This window comes from Phocoena sinus, chromosome 7, assembly GCF_008692025.1.
Source record: "Phocoena sinus isolate mPhoSin1 chromosome 7, mPhoSin1.pri, whole genome shotgun sequence".
Lineage (NCBI taxonomy): Eukaryota > Metazoa > Chordata > Mammalia > Artiodactyla > Phocoenidae > Phocoena > Phocoena sinus.
In genome coordinates this window covers 19,072,483-19,087,064 of record NC_045769.1, presented here as the reverse complement: position 1 = coordinate 19,087,064, position 14,582 = coordinate 19,072,483, and the positions used below count along the sequence as shown (strand labels likewise).

At 52.8% G+C, this 14,582-nt stretch overlaps 1 protein-coding gene across 3 annotated transcripts; it reads right to left on the bottom strand.

The window, feature by feature from the left end:
• Positions 1-1,764: 1,764 nt before the first annotated feature.
• On the bottom strand, positions 1,765-9,551 carry PRKAG3 (protein kinase AMP-activated non-catalytic subunit gamma 3). 3 transcript variants are annotated; one of them, XM_032637299.1, is made up of 13 exons: positions 9,390-9,551; positions 8,760-8,945; positions 8,010-8,413; positions 6,934-7,015; positions 6,401-6,459; positions 6,254-6,299; positions 6,005-6,059; positions 5,679-5,805; positions 5,378-5,543; positions 3,913-3,950; positions 3,588-3,734; positions 3,003-3,236; positions 1,765-2,430 (listed from the first exon to the last, which is right to left on the bottom strand). In XM_032637299.1, the coding sequence occupies exons 2-12, from the start codon at positions 8,911-8,913 to the stop codon at positions 3,120-3,122; spliced, it is 1,395 nt and encodes a 464-aa protein (XP_032493190.1). In that variant the 5' UTR covers positions 8,914-8,945; positions 9,390-9,551; the 3' UTR covers positions 1,765-2,430; positions 3,003-3,119. The 3 variants fall into 3 exon arrangements, with proteins under 3 accessions (XP_032493190.1, XP_032493191.1, XP_032493189.1); XM_032637300.1 differs by lacking the exon at positions 8,760-8,945; XM_032637298.1 differs by lacking the exon at positions 9,390-9,551 and having other exon boundaries at positions 8,760-9,021.
• Between the last annotated feature and the right edge of the window lie 5,031 nt (positions 9,552-14,582).

The following is a 14,582-nucleotide window of genomic DNA, read 5'->3' as shown; positions in this document are numbered from 1 at the left end:
AACCTCCGGGGGGCCTCGGAGGCCAGGGGAGGAGTGGGACAAATGATGCCGGGAGAACTTGATCAGAACAGGTTCTAGCGCGTGAGCAGACAGGACAGCAGGGCAGGGTTCCACTCTTTCATTCTGCGCTTGGGTGGGAGTGGTTGCAGTTCCCAAGGCAACTCTTGGCCTCTCTTCCAGCAGCCATGGCGGGAGGGCTGGGCAAGAGCTGAGGGCTGGGCTGTGGTCAGAGCAGGGCTTCTGAGGCAGAAGGGTAGTACAGTCCCTCACAGAAGGGCCTGAGGGGGCAAACTGCTGGGTCCTCTGGATGGGGGGGTGTCCAGGAGGGTGGAAACTTACCTGTTTTCAACGGGAGCAGAAGGGGAAAGAGTGCTTTCCTCAGGCTGCCCTTTCCACCCACAGCCTGTGCTGTGACAGCTGAACTACTGTTCACACAAAGAGCCACCCGGGACAGCGCCTCGAAGACACCCTGCTGCACTTCGCTTAGAGCCGGTGGAGACAGCCCACCCCGGGCTCCCCAAGGACACTATCACCTGAGACAGCCCTGAGGGCACCCCCATCCCATCCTCCCCCTTGAACCCAGGACCTTCCCAGGTAGGGCCAGAGCAGAGCCAGCACTGACCTATTGGTTACGGCACGACTGGAAACAGAAGTTGAGTGTCTATGAGAAAATGCCTTCACTTACTGCCTGACTCATCAGGCACAGATGGCCCCACTCTGTTGGTCTGTGAGGTAAACGGGGTAGATCATATTTTAGAAATATTAACCTACCCTCTCTCCCTTGGACAGCAGATCTGCAGTGTCATTATCACGGGGTGGGGGGGCGGTGACACAGCAGAAGCCCAGTCTTGGCTTTGGAATTTCAAACACCTGACTCAACAGGGTAGGTAGCAAGAACTCAAGACACGTACAATGGATTTGGAAGACTATATGATGGGCTAGAGAAAAAGGCCCCCTCTTTCCCTACTGCGTAAAAATTCCACAGGCTGCTGGGTATTGGGGAAGCAAAGAGACTGTAGACATTTGGGGGGGCCCTGAGAAAAGGGCCCTGACAAGGGAGCTGTGTCTGAAGTGAGAGGGGAGTATGACAAATACCCTAGAAAGGTTTGGAGATGATAAGGGTAGAAGAGCCCTGGGCCCCATGTTTCCTGTGTAGAGACTGGGAAAACAGCAAAACACAGGGTAGACCAGGCCACTTGCTGTCTGTCTCAGCAGATGGGCTTGGGATAGCCCCACAGAGCTTCCTAAAGTCCAGAGGGGTACAGGGCCAGGAGCTAGAATGTCCCTATGCCCCAGGAGCAGGCAGGCCCAAAGAGGCTTCGTGGTAGGGAGTGAGGGAGCACCTAGCAGGGGCCATGCCCACCGGTGACCAACCAAGTGACGACTACATGGGAATGGGGATGTTTCAGCAGGTGCTGGCATGGGCGGATGATGATGGCTGAGGAAAAAAGTCTTGCACCACTTAAAGCCTCCCCCCATCACTGAACTTAACCCCAAGAATAGGTGGGAGAGGAACCCCAAGTTGGCTGAGACTAATTTCTACAACCTGGTAAAATGGAGTTTGTAATAGAAATTACATTTAGTGTTAGAAAAATTAAGTTACGTTTCTTGCATATTAGAGTTTGTGGACTGAGTTGTACCCACTATGGAAGTAACTAACATTTTCTTTAGAGTTTTGCTGTAAATAAAAGATGAAAAGAAATTTCGGTGGAATAACACTCCACAAGCAAAGGAAACGCCACTTGCAGTGTTTGTCAATTACAGATTTTCCTTCGGGTGTCATTGAATTCAGAAAGGACAGGGATCTTGCCGCAGGTTCAGATCAAATGACCATAGCATTTTCTGAGTGAAAGTTATAAAATCTAAGTTCACAGGCTGTTCTTTTTCTTTTTGTTTTCTCGATGGTTCATCCTCAGTGATCCAAACACAGGCCCTCCCTGGCGACTGAGAACACTGCTTGCTGGTGAGAGCTAAGGATGAGAAAGGAGGGGGGACCTCTCCAACAGGCAGCTCTACAAAACTGCTGCTCTGTGGGGACCCATAGGCAGCCCTGAAAGGCAATGCTGGGGGAGCAGGAGGGCAGTGGCAAAGTTGTGAGGAACCGCTAGGGCAGTTTCCATGGGGGAAGCACACCTGGGACCCCCAGGAGCTGGGGGCACGGGTGCCGGGTAGTCCAGAAGCTGAGGAATCCAGAACCCCTTCCTGAACCCATGGACTGAGGGCTCCCCACCCCACCGGGGCCAGGTAGGGGGAGAGCAGTGTGGGTGGTACAAATCAGTCAGCCCTGGGGTAATCCTAGTGCCTCTGGTTCAGAGAGCTCCAGGCTTGACTCAGCTGTTCTTAATTTCATCATTCCATGGTGGACCAGGCATTCCTGAGGGCTTCTGGGAGCACAGGCAGGGCAGGGCAATTGGGGAGGGCTGTAGAAGCCTGTGAGGGAAAGAGAAAGGAAGATTAAATGGGGAGGGGAGGTTGCCTTTCCAATAGGGGAACCTCAGTCTTGCCATCCTTGCTAAGCAGGTGGAATCTGCACCTTCACCCTCTGCAAACCCCTAGCAAACGTGCTACCAGGAAAGAGCCTGAGACCATGTCAAACTGACTGCGATGAGTACTTAGAGAGAAGCTCTATCCTTTCAGCCTTAGTTCTTATCGAGTGTGGAAATTCCACTCAGCCCAGGTTTGGTAACTGGCTTCCTTCCAGTGGAAGTCCAAGCAGGCGGGAATTGACTTGTGAAAGGGCAGGTCGATCTCCTGGGAGACCCTGAAGTCACATCACTGCCTCCAGCCCCTGTCCACCCCTCTTATGAGGGCCTCCATCACCTCAGCTGAGAATGGGACAAAGCAGTGGCCCCGCAGTGAGTCCTGACACCTGTAGCTTTCACGAGGCTGCTCAGCTCTAAACTGGGCCACTCCTATCCTCAGGGGGGCCCCAATCTGAGATCTGGGTGCCCAGGGAGACTGAGGGGCTGGAGCTGAGGTCAATGGCCCAGGGCAGAGCCTACCTGAACAAGAGCCGAACCAGCAAATGGGGGGTGGGGGGAGGTGAAGGCCAAGTCCCCGGCTCCCTTCGCTGGCTTCCGGGTGTGGAAGGTGGCCTAAGAGTGAAGACTCTGATGCTCTCATGCCCCGAGGGCGTCGATGCCAGCAGGGCTCAGCACCAGAGCCTGAAGGATGTCGGAGAGGGACACCACACCCAGGAGGTGCTGGGTCTCATCCACGAGCACCAGCCGGTGCACCTGTGGGTCCACAGAGGCTCAGTGAGGGGGCAGCGCCATGTGGCTACAGCAGCCAACGAGGCTGACACTGAGAATTAGGGGCAAACAATTTAACGTAACTGTGGGGGCAAGAGAGTGCCTCCTAGAAACCAGTTAGCGGTGGCTCTGCCTGCCCTAGGGTGGTCAGCTGGCTGCGGCCCTTGGCCCGAGGGCCCCAACGACAGGACCAGTCGCCGGCCAGTGTGCACACCAAGAGCTCGGCCATGAGATGGGAGGACAGGGCAGGTGCCCAATGGATAGGGCTAGCTGAAACTGCTCATGAGAAGGACTGGGCCCCATGTGTTGGGAGCATGTACGAAGGGGTGTGGGTACCTGCTCCTGGACAATCCGGTCGATGACTTCCCCCAAGGTCTCGTGGGGCTGGCAGGAAACGACTTTCTCCAGACACAGTGTCCTCTGCCTCAGTGCTTCTCCCACACTCACATCCAGGTGGTTGTATGTTTGTTGGGCTGCCAGGTGCTGGGCAGGAAGGAGAACCGCTCTTAATCAGCCCTCGGCCAGGCTCCAGCCCCACAGGTATCTCCCTCTATACACTTGTAAAGGCCCCCCTGGTCCACAGATACCCACCCACACCGATCCCCCCACATTAGCCTCCCTGTGGCATCCCCAGCTCCCCTCTATTCCCCCAGACACTTACAATCACATCAAAGCGGGAGTAGAGGCCCACGACCTGTCCTGCAGGGGTTGGGGGCCGGGGAGGAAGGTGAGAGAAAGGGGAGAGGTTCAGGTCAGAACCAGGATGCTGTGTAGGGGCCCGGGGCGGGCTTGCTGAGTGCACCCCTCAACATCCTCCCCACCCCCAGGCTACTGGCTTTATAATGAGGCATCAGGCTGCCACCACCCTGAACCCACAGATCAAACAGTATCTCAGAGACACCCGACATCATGCCTCCTGATGTGACAAAATATGAGTACAGGGCATCACCTCTGAAATATTCTAGCCTCAGTGTATAGCCTGGGGACTTCCCGGGTGGTGCAGTGGTTAAGAATCCGCCTGCCAATGCAGAGGACACGGGTTCAAGCCCTGGTCCGGGAAGATCCCACGTGCCACGGAGCAACTGAGCCCGTGCCCCGCAACTACTGAGCCGTGTGCCACAACTACTGAAGCCCGCGCGCCTAGAGCCCATGCTCTGCAACAAGAGAAGCCACCACAATAAGAAGCCCGCACACCGCAACGAAGAGTAGCCCCCACTCGCTACAACTAGAGAAAGCCCGTGCCCAGCAACGAAGACCCAACACGGCCAAAAATAAATTAAAAAAAAAAAAAGTATAGCCTGAACCTGATCGAGACTTTAGAACTAATTTCCAGTTTACAGGAAACACAGGAAGAGAGGAACAATGTACAGGCCAACTGCAGAAAACAGAAAAATCTCTGGAAGTGGGACGTTCTACAGGACAATAGACCCAGGCTTCTCATCATCAACGTCATGAAAATTAAGTGGGGAGGGAACTGTTCTAGGTTAAAAGAGACTTAAGGGGCAAAAGAAGCAAATTCAAAGCATAGACCTTAATTGGATCTTGATTTGAACAAATCAACTATAAAAAAAAGATATTCTTGGGGAAATGGAATTAGGATTGAATATTAGATACCATTAATAAATTATTCATAATTTTGTTAGGTGATGTAGGAAACATCCTTATTTTAAGAGATTCAGATGAAGTGTTAAGGGGTGAAATGACATGATTCTATAATATAATTTACTTTAAATTACTTCAGTGAAAAAAAAAAGAACTGGTTAATGGCAATGTGTTAACAGTAGTTAATCCGGGTGGATAGGTGGGGTTTGTTACAGAGTTTTTTCTACCATTTTCACACATTTGAAATTTTTCATAATCAAAAAATAGATTAAAACACTTCTTGATATTCAGCTTCATTATGGTGATTTTTAACTTTGAAGCAGTTTACAGCCATGGCTCCTTTAACTCTTTTTCAGAGCAAGAAATTGACATCTGGCTCAGAGAGGCTAAGTAACTGATCCAAGGCTCAAAGCAGGCAGAGACTTGTAGCCCTGACTCCATCCTGGGCCGCGAGCTGATGTCACATAGACCCTTGCTACCCCCAGTCCCACCCCAGCCAGAGCCCCCATCTTGGGTGTAGGTACCAGCTTCGTTGACCACAGGCAGTGCAGACACGCGCCGGTCCACAAAGATGTCCAGTGCGGTCAGGATGGGTGCCGTTTCTAGCACCATGGCCAAGTCTCGGAATGTGCCGATGCCCACATCTTGGATGGTGCAGGAGAGGAAGGAGGGCCTGGGCAGCAGGGTGCCCTGCTTGGGTTGGGGCCAGGTAGGGATAAGGGTGGAGTAGTCCCCAGAAGGCTCCCAGCTGCTCCCTCCCCAATCCCTAGGGCTGAAGACTTCTCTGCCCCTCGGGTCTCCCCCTGAGGCTGTGCCCAGGCTCACAAAGATGTGCAGGAACTTGAGCAGCCGCTTGTGTGTGAGGATGTGGAGCACAGCGCCTGAGACTGGGTCCAGGACCGGCAGGCGGTGGATCCGGTTCTTGATGAGGGTATAGACGGCTTCGAACAGGCTGCAGAAGTGGGAGCAGTGAGGCTGGGGCAGCCTGGGGAGAGATGCCCTTCATCCCAGCCCCCAGAAAGGAGGACAGGGTGCCAAGGCTGCCTTGTCCGCAGTTTGCCGACGGTGAGCCCGTGAGTTCAGAACTGAGGAGCTGGGGAAGGGGTCTGTGCAGGGCAAGGAGGCCCAAGTGGGTGGCTGGGGACGCTTACCTGTCACTGGGAGAGATGGAGACCAGAGGCTTGAAGGAGCCTTGAAGGTAGATCTCTGCAGGAAAAACTGGAGTCAGGGCAAGGGAACTGGCCACCCTGCCTCACCCAGCAGCCCCCAGCCCCTCGGGCCCCCTGGGCTCCCTATTGCCTTCTCCCTGCTCCCCCCAGGAGATCCCCACCGCCCATCCTCTGCCTGAGGTCCTTAGCCCTACCCTCACCCTCACACCCTCGGCCCCTTTGCCCACTCACCCCTCCAGGTCTCAACCTTATGTTCTTCAATCTCATAGATCTGGACCTAGAACATCAACAGAACTCCTGAAGTCAGACTTGGGCCCCCTGAACTCCCTCCACCCCAGCACAGATGGGTGCCGCCGGAACCCCCAGCCCACTCCTCACCAGGGGGGACCTGTAATAGCGGTGCAGCACCAAGATGAAGTCTGTGATGGTCAGCATCCCTGCGGGGTGGGGGTGGGGGAACGGGGGTCAGCCTGGGACTTGGGGTGGAAGGCAGGCTGAGGGCTCAGCACCCCTGCCCCACCTGGCCAGTGTCCTTGGACTGAGACAAAAGTGGGGTTTCGGAAGGAGGAGGGTAGGGCAGCTCTTCCCTGAGAAATGGGGTTCTCCCTTTTATGCTTCCCCTGTAATTTCTCTCCTTTCCTCCCCACTTTTTCTTTTCTCCACATTTCTTCCTCTTCCTTTTCTCTTTTCCTACTTAGCACCTATGACATGGGACCACGGGGTAGTAGAGCTGGAGGGGTCAGCTGGTCACAGCTATCCCACAGATGGGGTCTCCCAGCTCGCACATTTCCCCCACGCCAGGCCCCTGCTCAGCTCAAGCCCGTGGTGTGTCAGAGCTCAGCCCCAGAAGCGCCCCACAAGTTCCCCCCTTTCCCTTCCCCGCCACCTCTGCCTCCCCAGCCCCTTCTCACCCACAAAGCTCTGCTTCTTGCTGTCCCACAGAGGTGCCGCCCGGACGCCATTGGCCACCAGGGCGAAGAAGGCCTTCTTGATCTGAGCACCGGGGAGAACAGTCGAGGGTGAGTTGCTCACTGCCCCTCAGAGTCCCCTGTCCCAACCGGGGTCCTTCCACAGGGCCTTCTCCCGGGCCCTCCACTCCACGAGGCGGCCTGCCACTCGACATGACCCTTGTCGGCACATTTGCTACAGAGGTAAGGCTGCTGGTGGCCAGAGGCACTGAGGTGACCCCTCACCAGGCACACCAGGGTGCAGGAAACTAACTTAGTGTTTCTACACCAAAGTCATATGTGTACATATACACACAGGATAGTTTTGGCTAATCTAAGTACTAGAGGTGTAATTATTTATATGTTATGTACGAGATATTTTTTTCTAAATAAATTTTACATTGACTCATTTTGGCTTCATCCTAAACAATATTATCTATACAGGCTGGTTGTATTTTTCTAATACATATCAAAATAAATACAAAACTACTAAATTAAATATATTTGTCTATCTACTGCTAGAGTCAAATAGTGAACTGTGGATCATACATATACCCTGCTTCTTCTCTACACTACACACTGCTCTCCTATACGCGGTGAGAAGAAAGGGATCAAGTGTTTCGTAGCCTAGCCTACTGGAAGAGTGGGGACCAGAGCTCATCCTACTTTTCTCTTTTCAAGAGTTCCCCGCTCTTTGTCCTAAGCCACCCTGCAATGTTTTCCATACAATTTGGGGTGTGCAAAATGCTCCCTCTCATCCTGGGTTGGCCCAGGACTCCTCTGAAACTTGTAGGGTAAAGCAGGCCTTCCTATCCCCATTTTAGAGATGAGCGAAGCACAAAGACCTACTCCAAACCCTATAGATACTGAGTTGCAGAGCTGGGATGACAATTAGGGGGTGTACACAGAGAGAAAAAGCCCTCCTCCGCTGGTCTCCATGGTGCTAAGAAGGAATTCTGGAAGGGGCTTGTAGCGGGGCAGGGCCGGCAGGGCATCCTGGGGGCTGTGAGGATGGAGGTGGGGCAGAGCTGTGGCCTCACCTGCAGCATGGTGTCGAAGATGACTATCTTGGAGCTGGTTGCCATGGCATCGTAGCAGGTGTGCTCCTGCATGAAGTGCATGTAGACCTGGGCCCCTGGCTTCTGCAGCTCATCGTCCCAGCCCAGCCTGGGTAACAGTGCCTGCGGGGACGGGCATGGGCCTGGCCTCTCTTCCACCAGGCCGAGCTCATCGCCCCAGGCTGCTGTGGCTGAGAACTCGATGCCCACATCCAGATCGTCTGTGCTGGAGTCGGAGGCTGAGGCTGCACAGTCAGGGGGGAGGATGTCCCGCTCTGCTGTTGGGGAGCCCACCCCAGCCAAGGGAGCAGCTTGGGTCCAGGGTGTGGCCTTGGGGAATGTGGCCTCCAGCCCGGTGGACTCAGCAGCTGGCCTGGACTGGAGACCTGTTCGGGGGGAGAGGACAGTAACTCCATCTTCCAAAGCACTTTCTCATCTGCTGTCTCCGTTCACCTTCACAGCAGCCTCGGGAAGCCTGGATGATGAGGCCCCCATTTTGCAGGTGAGAGAGCTGAGTCTCAGAGAGTCACACAGGATGGTGGCTCTGTCCTGAGTTGGCCGTGCTGGGCCCCTGGGTCAGCAATGCGGTTGTCCTCTCCCGTGTGGGGAGACTGAGGCCACACGATGTCATGTGTCTGTGTTATGGGGAGATCCAGGGCAGAGCCTGGCCCCAGGATCGGGGACCTCCCACTGCCCCCAGTCTCTTCTCGCCAGAACTGGCCTTGGCCTCACCTTCCCCCAGGCCTGGTGGCTCCCCTTCCTCTACATCCTCCTGCCTTGTCCATCTTGAAGCCTTGGTCCCCCGTTCCCCATGGCTTCTTTCTGAGCTGGTGGTCATGGCTGGTGACGGCCATGAAGTGCTATCTCCTTGCTCTAGGAAGCTCATCTCTGGAAGGGGGGATGGGGCCTGTTTGGTTACTGGGGAGTAACACAATAAAATCAATTAAAATGTTATGAGCGATAATATTTAATATTTGCAAGCCTCCAAAGGGCTTTTCCACCGACATGTTTCTCATTCAAACCTCATAGCAATCTTATAAGGGAGGCATTATCATCCCTATTTCACTAACAAGGGACTGAGATCAGAGAGGTTAGCAATTTGCCACATATCACACAGCTAGTAAGTGATAAAGTCAGGAGGGTCCAAGTCTTCAGACTCTAGATCCCCCCTTTCTTCTTCTGAAAGAGGAAGGAGGAGGTGAGGTAAAAGGCGGAAGAAGAAACAAAGAGGAGCAAAGAAGGAAAAGGCGAGGAAGACAAAAGCCAGACTAGTAGAGTGGGGGAGATTGGGGGCCTAGAGACACGGGAGAAAAGGAAGTGGGAGAAGAGGCTGGGCCCAGGAGGAGGGCCAGCCGCACCTACCTTGGTGCTCAGGTCCCAGGAGGCTGCTCCAGGAGGGGGTATGCAGGGAGAAGAATGTCTGAAGGGGTGGGGAAAATGCCCTACACTCTGAACCAAAGGGAGCTCCCCTTCCCACCACACACACACACCACAAACACACACACACAAACACCCGCCTCACAAACACACATAAACACACACAGCCTACCCAAACACTTATACGCACTCAGAAAGCCACATATTCAACACTTCCCAGACACACACAGGGCCACATAGACTCACACAAAGAATATACACATGCAGACACTCTCATGCTCACATACAGAGAAAATCCTGGTCAAACACACCCACACGCACGCACACGCGCACACATCCACGCGGTGGTGCGCTCCCGGCCCTCCGGCTTCAGCGGCTCCAGCTCCCGCCACCCCACCCCCGCCCGAGACCCCGGTACCCTGCGCAACGCGTGCTCCGGCTTCCGGCGGGCTCCAGGAGCGAGTGCGCAACACTGTATCTGGGCAGCACTATTCTGGGCCCGGCCCCTGGCACCCTGCCCTCCCGTATCGGGTTCTCTCTGATTGGGTGTCGGGCAGTGGGAAGGAAGGGGTCCAGCCGCTCAGCTGCTTCAGCTCGGCAACCTGCGGGCCGGCGGGAAGGGGTGGGGCGCATGTGGAATCTCGATGCCTGCTCATGGACTGCCTCCTGGGTTTCCGAGGACAGGGGAGAAGGACCCCGCTGTGAGGGCACTGGGGTGGGAGGAGGTGGAGTGTCAGAGTCCTGGGTTTCTTCTCTGAGGGCCTCTGTCATCTTTGTCAGGCGCCAAAGGAGGGAAAACAGAGGCGCGCTGAGCTGAACTCTCTTCCTTTTACAGCTTCGGTCGTGGGTGGTGCTAGAGTTAGAAAGGGCAAGTTGCAGCTGGGAGGCTGGGGATAAGAGGTTTGTGGGTGGTCCCGGGAGAGTGGCCAATGTGTGTCCAGATGTCTCCATTTGAGTCCCAGGGGCCCGTCCCTCTCTTTGGTGGAGGAGTTGGAACTGGATGGTTAGGGCAGATGGGGAGTTGTGAGAATCGCCTTGAAGGAGTGAGGTGGGCTTGCGCTTGTCTACAGTGTGAGAGGCACCTATTCTTTTCTTTTCTTTTCTTTTCTTTTTGCTTTTTTATCCAACCATTTATTCTTCAAACAATTAAGTACCCACAGAAGCTAGGCTCTTCCTTTTGGGAAGCTCCCAGTCCCAAAGTTCAGAGGAATTTAATACAGGAAGAGACCCTAGGGATCATCAGGTCCAGTGTCCTCAATGCAAGAATCCCTTCAGAGACAGCTATTTCTACCTGTGGAGGTACATCCAGGTGTGCAGAAGCCCCAGTCCCCCCATCCCGCTGTGTGTGCTGTCCCTACATCTCCTGGTGCCAACAGGATCCCAGCCAGCTCTGGTGGCTGCCCACCCCCCTTCCTTGGCATTCCTGGGGCCTGAGTCAATATCCAAGTCGGGAATGCTGACCCAGCTGCTCCAGCTCCCCTCTCTGCCCCTCCCTTCCCCTCCTCCTTCCAGCCTCTTCCATCCCAGTCTTGCCGTGGAGTGGACAGACAGTAATGTGTTATTGGATTGCTCGCTGATTCAGTGAACGTATTTCCCGTCATCCCTCAAAGCCCCTGTACTGCTTATGGGGACGGACGAGGAGAGCAGAGCAGGGAAGGGGCTTGCCTTCCATGTGTCTTGGGTAGTACTGGGGGCAGGTGCAGCTCTCCTTCTGCAGGGTCCCTGTGGCCTGTTACTGTCTGGTCCCAGATGATGGAATATCAAAGGCACAGCTAGTGGGGCACTTCAAATGGGGGAAAGATCACATGGACCATCCCTGGAGATATGCGGTGCCTCAGACCCGAAAAGCCCCACCCCCTTGTGCTCTGGACCACCTTCACAGTCAAGCCAGATACAGAACAGGTCCAGCTCACGTCACTGCCTTCTCCTGCAATACCCCATTCTCCCCTCCATCTCAGATATGTTCCACCTACAGGACCAATAACAGGGGCTCCTCTTTAAACAAAGTCTCCCTTGATTGCATCACCCTCATTGCACTGATCTCCTTATAGCCACGTTCTGTGTGCATATCTCACTGTACACTGGGCTGACACTCACATTTACATTCACATGTAAATGCCTTCTATTTCTTCGTGAACAGTGGGCACCTTGATGACCAAACTATGTTGGCTGGATGTGATGGAAAATCTGTTTTGGGGTCAGATGGACCTGATTAAAATTCATGCTCTGCCATTTGACCTTGGAAAGCATTGCTTGTTTTTTCTGCGCCTGTTTCCACGAATCTAAAATGAGGCTAAAAACAGTCTGTGTCAGAGACCGCCAGTTGCCTCCCAATATCTATTTCTCTCTTCTTCCTTTAGTAATAGAATCACTTGAATTTTAGCTGGAATAGCTGCCTAAATTCCCAACCCTTGCAGTTAAATATAGCCTTGTGACTTAATTTGGCCAATGTGAGTGGTAGCGATGGAAGCAACTTCCAGGTCATGCCTTAAAAGAAAGAGGCATGAGTTCCCCTCTTCCTTTTCCCCTTCTGATGGCTGGAATGCTAATGTGATGGCAGGAGCTAGAGGAGGTATGTCATAGCCAAGATGGAAAATGCTTGTTAAAGTTTTTAGAGTCAGCCTACCAGGTTTAGATTGTCTATAGACTGTTCCATGAGAGAAATAAACTTCCTTGTTTAAGTCATTCTTAAATTGAGTCTTTGTTACAGCAATCAAACATGTATCCTAACTAATGCACAAGTTGGCATCTGGAAGTGGCACTGCTTTAAAAGCCTAAAACAAGTGGCATTGGTTTGGAAATTGGACTGCGGGTAGCAAAGAAAACTATTGTACACTGGTAATCTGGTGACCATTGCCATGATACGGCAAAACGTATGGCATACCTGTCATCTATGATGCCTTGAAATGTCATCATATGCTAACAGAGCCTGTAACTCACGGAAACTAGCGTGTATTGGATTCTGCTTGCTGCTACTAGTAAAGTCCCACAAGAGAAATGCACTCAGGCAGTGAGCTGTAAACGGTGGTTTGAAAGAGGCAACCTTAGCAAGGGCTGTACCTGTGGTCTCAAACATTTCTCAAGCACACACTGTTTTGTAGACAGTGAAAGCCAGCCCAGTGGGCAGAAGAGGGAAGTTCTCTTCACAGCCAATCATATTTTTTCGGACGACCTCAAGGTAGCCACCAGCAGTTTGAGAGAAAACAGGAAGAACACCAAGTCCAGAGTATTCAAGCATAAAGATGGTGAGACTGTTGGCTGTGGTTACACAAATATGAAAATAAATCAGAAGCCTTGGGAGATTTTGAGGGTATTACATTGGCAAAGAAACTACAAACCTGGTCAGCAAAGACTGGTTTGACCCCCCAGTTGTCCCTAGCCCCCCAAATCTGCACCAGCAGAAGGAGGACTGTGAAAGTTGTAACATCTGCAAGGACAGCGTAGTCTCAAGTGCAGCCACAGGGGATGTCGGGTGAGAAATAACTTCCCAGGAGGCAATGCCAGAGGCCACGAAGGAGAGTAGACAGTTTCCCAGAGCTTGGGATGAGCTGCCGCAGAACTTACTCCACTGCGGGGAAGCAGCATTGCAATTCCTGTCCAACTAGATTCAGTGACTGTTAAAGATCAGGTAACTGCCATGTGTTTGCCTTTCTTTCCCGTTCTGAAATTTATCCTGTTCCTCCTGCACTGTTATCTCAGGGAGCGGGAGGGCCAGATTACCTGCCTTTTGGTTCACAGGGCTCTAGACTCTGAGGACCCATCCACACCCAGGCCCTCAGAGATCCTGGGCTCTCAGCTGGAGCTGTGTCCAGATGGAACTCTGCCTTGCCTCCCTTTGAAGGGTGCTAAATGTGCTCTTTGTGAGGGGTGGCCAGGCGGTGGGCTCTGGCAGAGCAGCATCTATTCTCCCCTTCTTCTTCCTCTGCTAGTAATTCCTCACAATTTTAATGAAGTGCAGGATTATATTTCCCAGTTTCCTCTGCAGATAGCATGGCCACGTGACTAAGCGTGGCCAATGGGATCTGCCCAGCAATGTTATATGCAACCTTTTAGGGTGCCCTTAGGAGGAAAGGGCAGATTTTCCTCCTCCTACTGACTGGAATTATGATATGGTGGTGGGAGCTGGATCAGCCATTTGAACCCAATGGTGGAAGAGGCAGGTTGAAAATAATAGAATCTCCTCCATTCCCCATTCCCCATCTCTGGACTGTCATGTGATAGAGAGAAATAAACTTCTGTCTTATTTAAGCCACTGACCCATCGACTAATGCATCTGCTAATGCCATCTTACTAATGCATTTACATCCTGGGATCGGGGTAGCATTAGAAATTACAAGTGTATATAATGCAGCTTCACGTTTATGCCGCGCTGAACATCTACTAGACGCTGCGAAACACAGTGTGTGCAGGATCCCATGTAATCCCTCACAACCCTATGTGGTAAGTTCTTTTATTATGATGATGCCACAGGTCAGAAGATCAAGGCACAAAGGGATAAAGTAACTTGATCAAAATCTCAAAGCTAGTGAGAGGAAGTCCAGGGTCAAACCCAGTGTTTCTAGACTAGCACCACACTCTCTCAGCCACTAAGCTTAATGTCAATGAAGCACAGGCCTGGCACGTAATATGTGCTCAGTAAGTGTTTACCATAATTATTACCTCGCCACCTGGTCCCAGTCTCCCTAGCCCTCCAGCTACAAGGTTCTGAAAGCAGGCAGGCTGGCGGGTGGGGTGGGAGCTCGGAGTCTCCAGTAGTCATCTCATGGTGGCATCAAGCTTGGGATGGAGGAGGGCTCAGCTGGGGCAGACACCAAGCTGCACAGCACTAAAATCGTCATGATTTTCCAGTTGTAAAAAAGGAGCTCCTACACCTGCTCTTGTGGCCAGCCCAGCCGCACCCATCCTCTTCAGCAGGGTGAATCAGCAGAAGGTGCTGGCTTTTATCGGGAAATAAATACTCTTCGGGTGTTAGAGTTTTGTCTCCGGTCATGGTGTAATATTTCTTGAAACCCTACATATCGGCTCGCTCTCAAAACTGGGTATAATAAGGACACTGCCCTCTGACCCTAGGGTGAATTTAGCTGCCATCTCTGGATAGCTGATTCGTCTAGGACATGGGGCCGGGATCCTGTTTAAGTGTTATTTTTATATCAGTAGGAGTTCAGCAGCTTGAGGAAG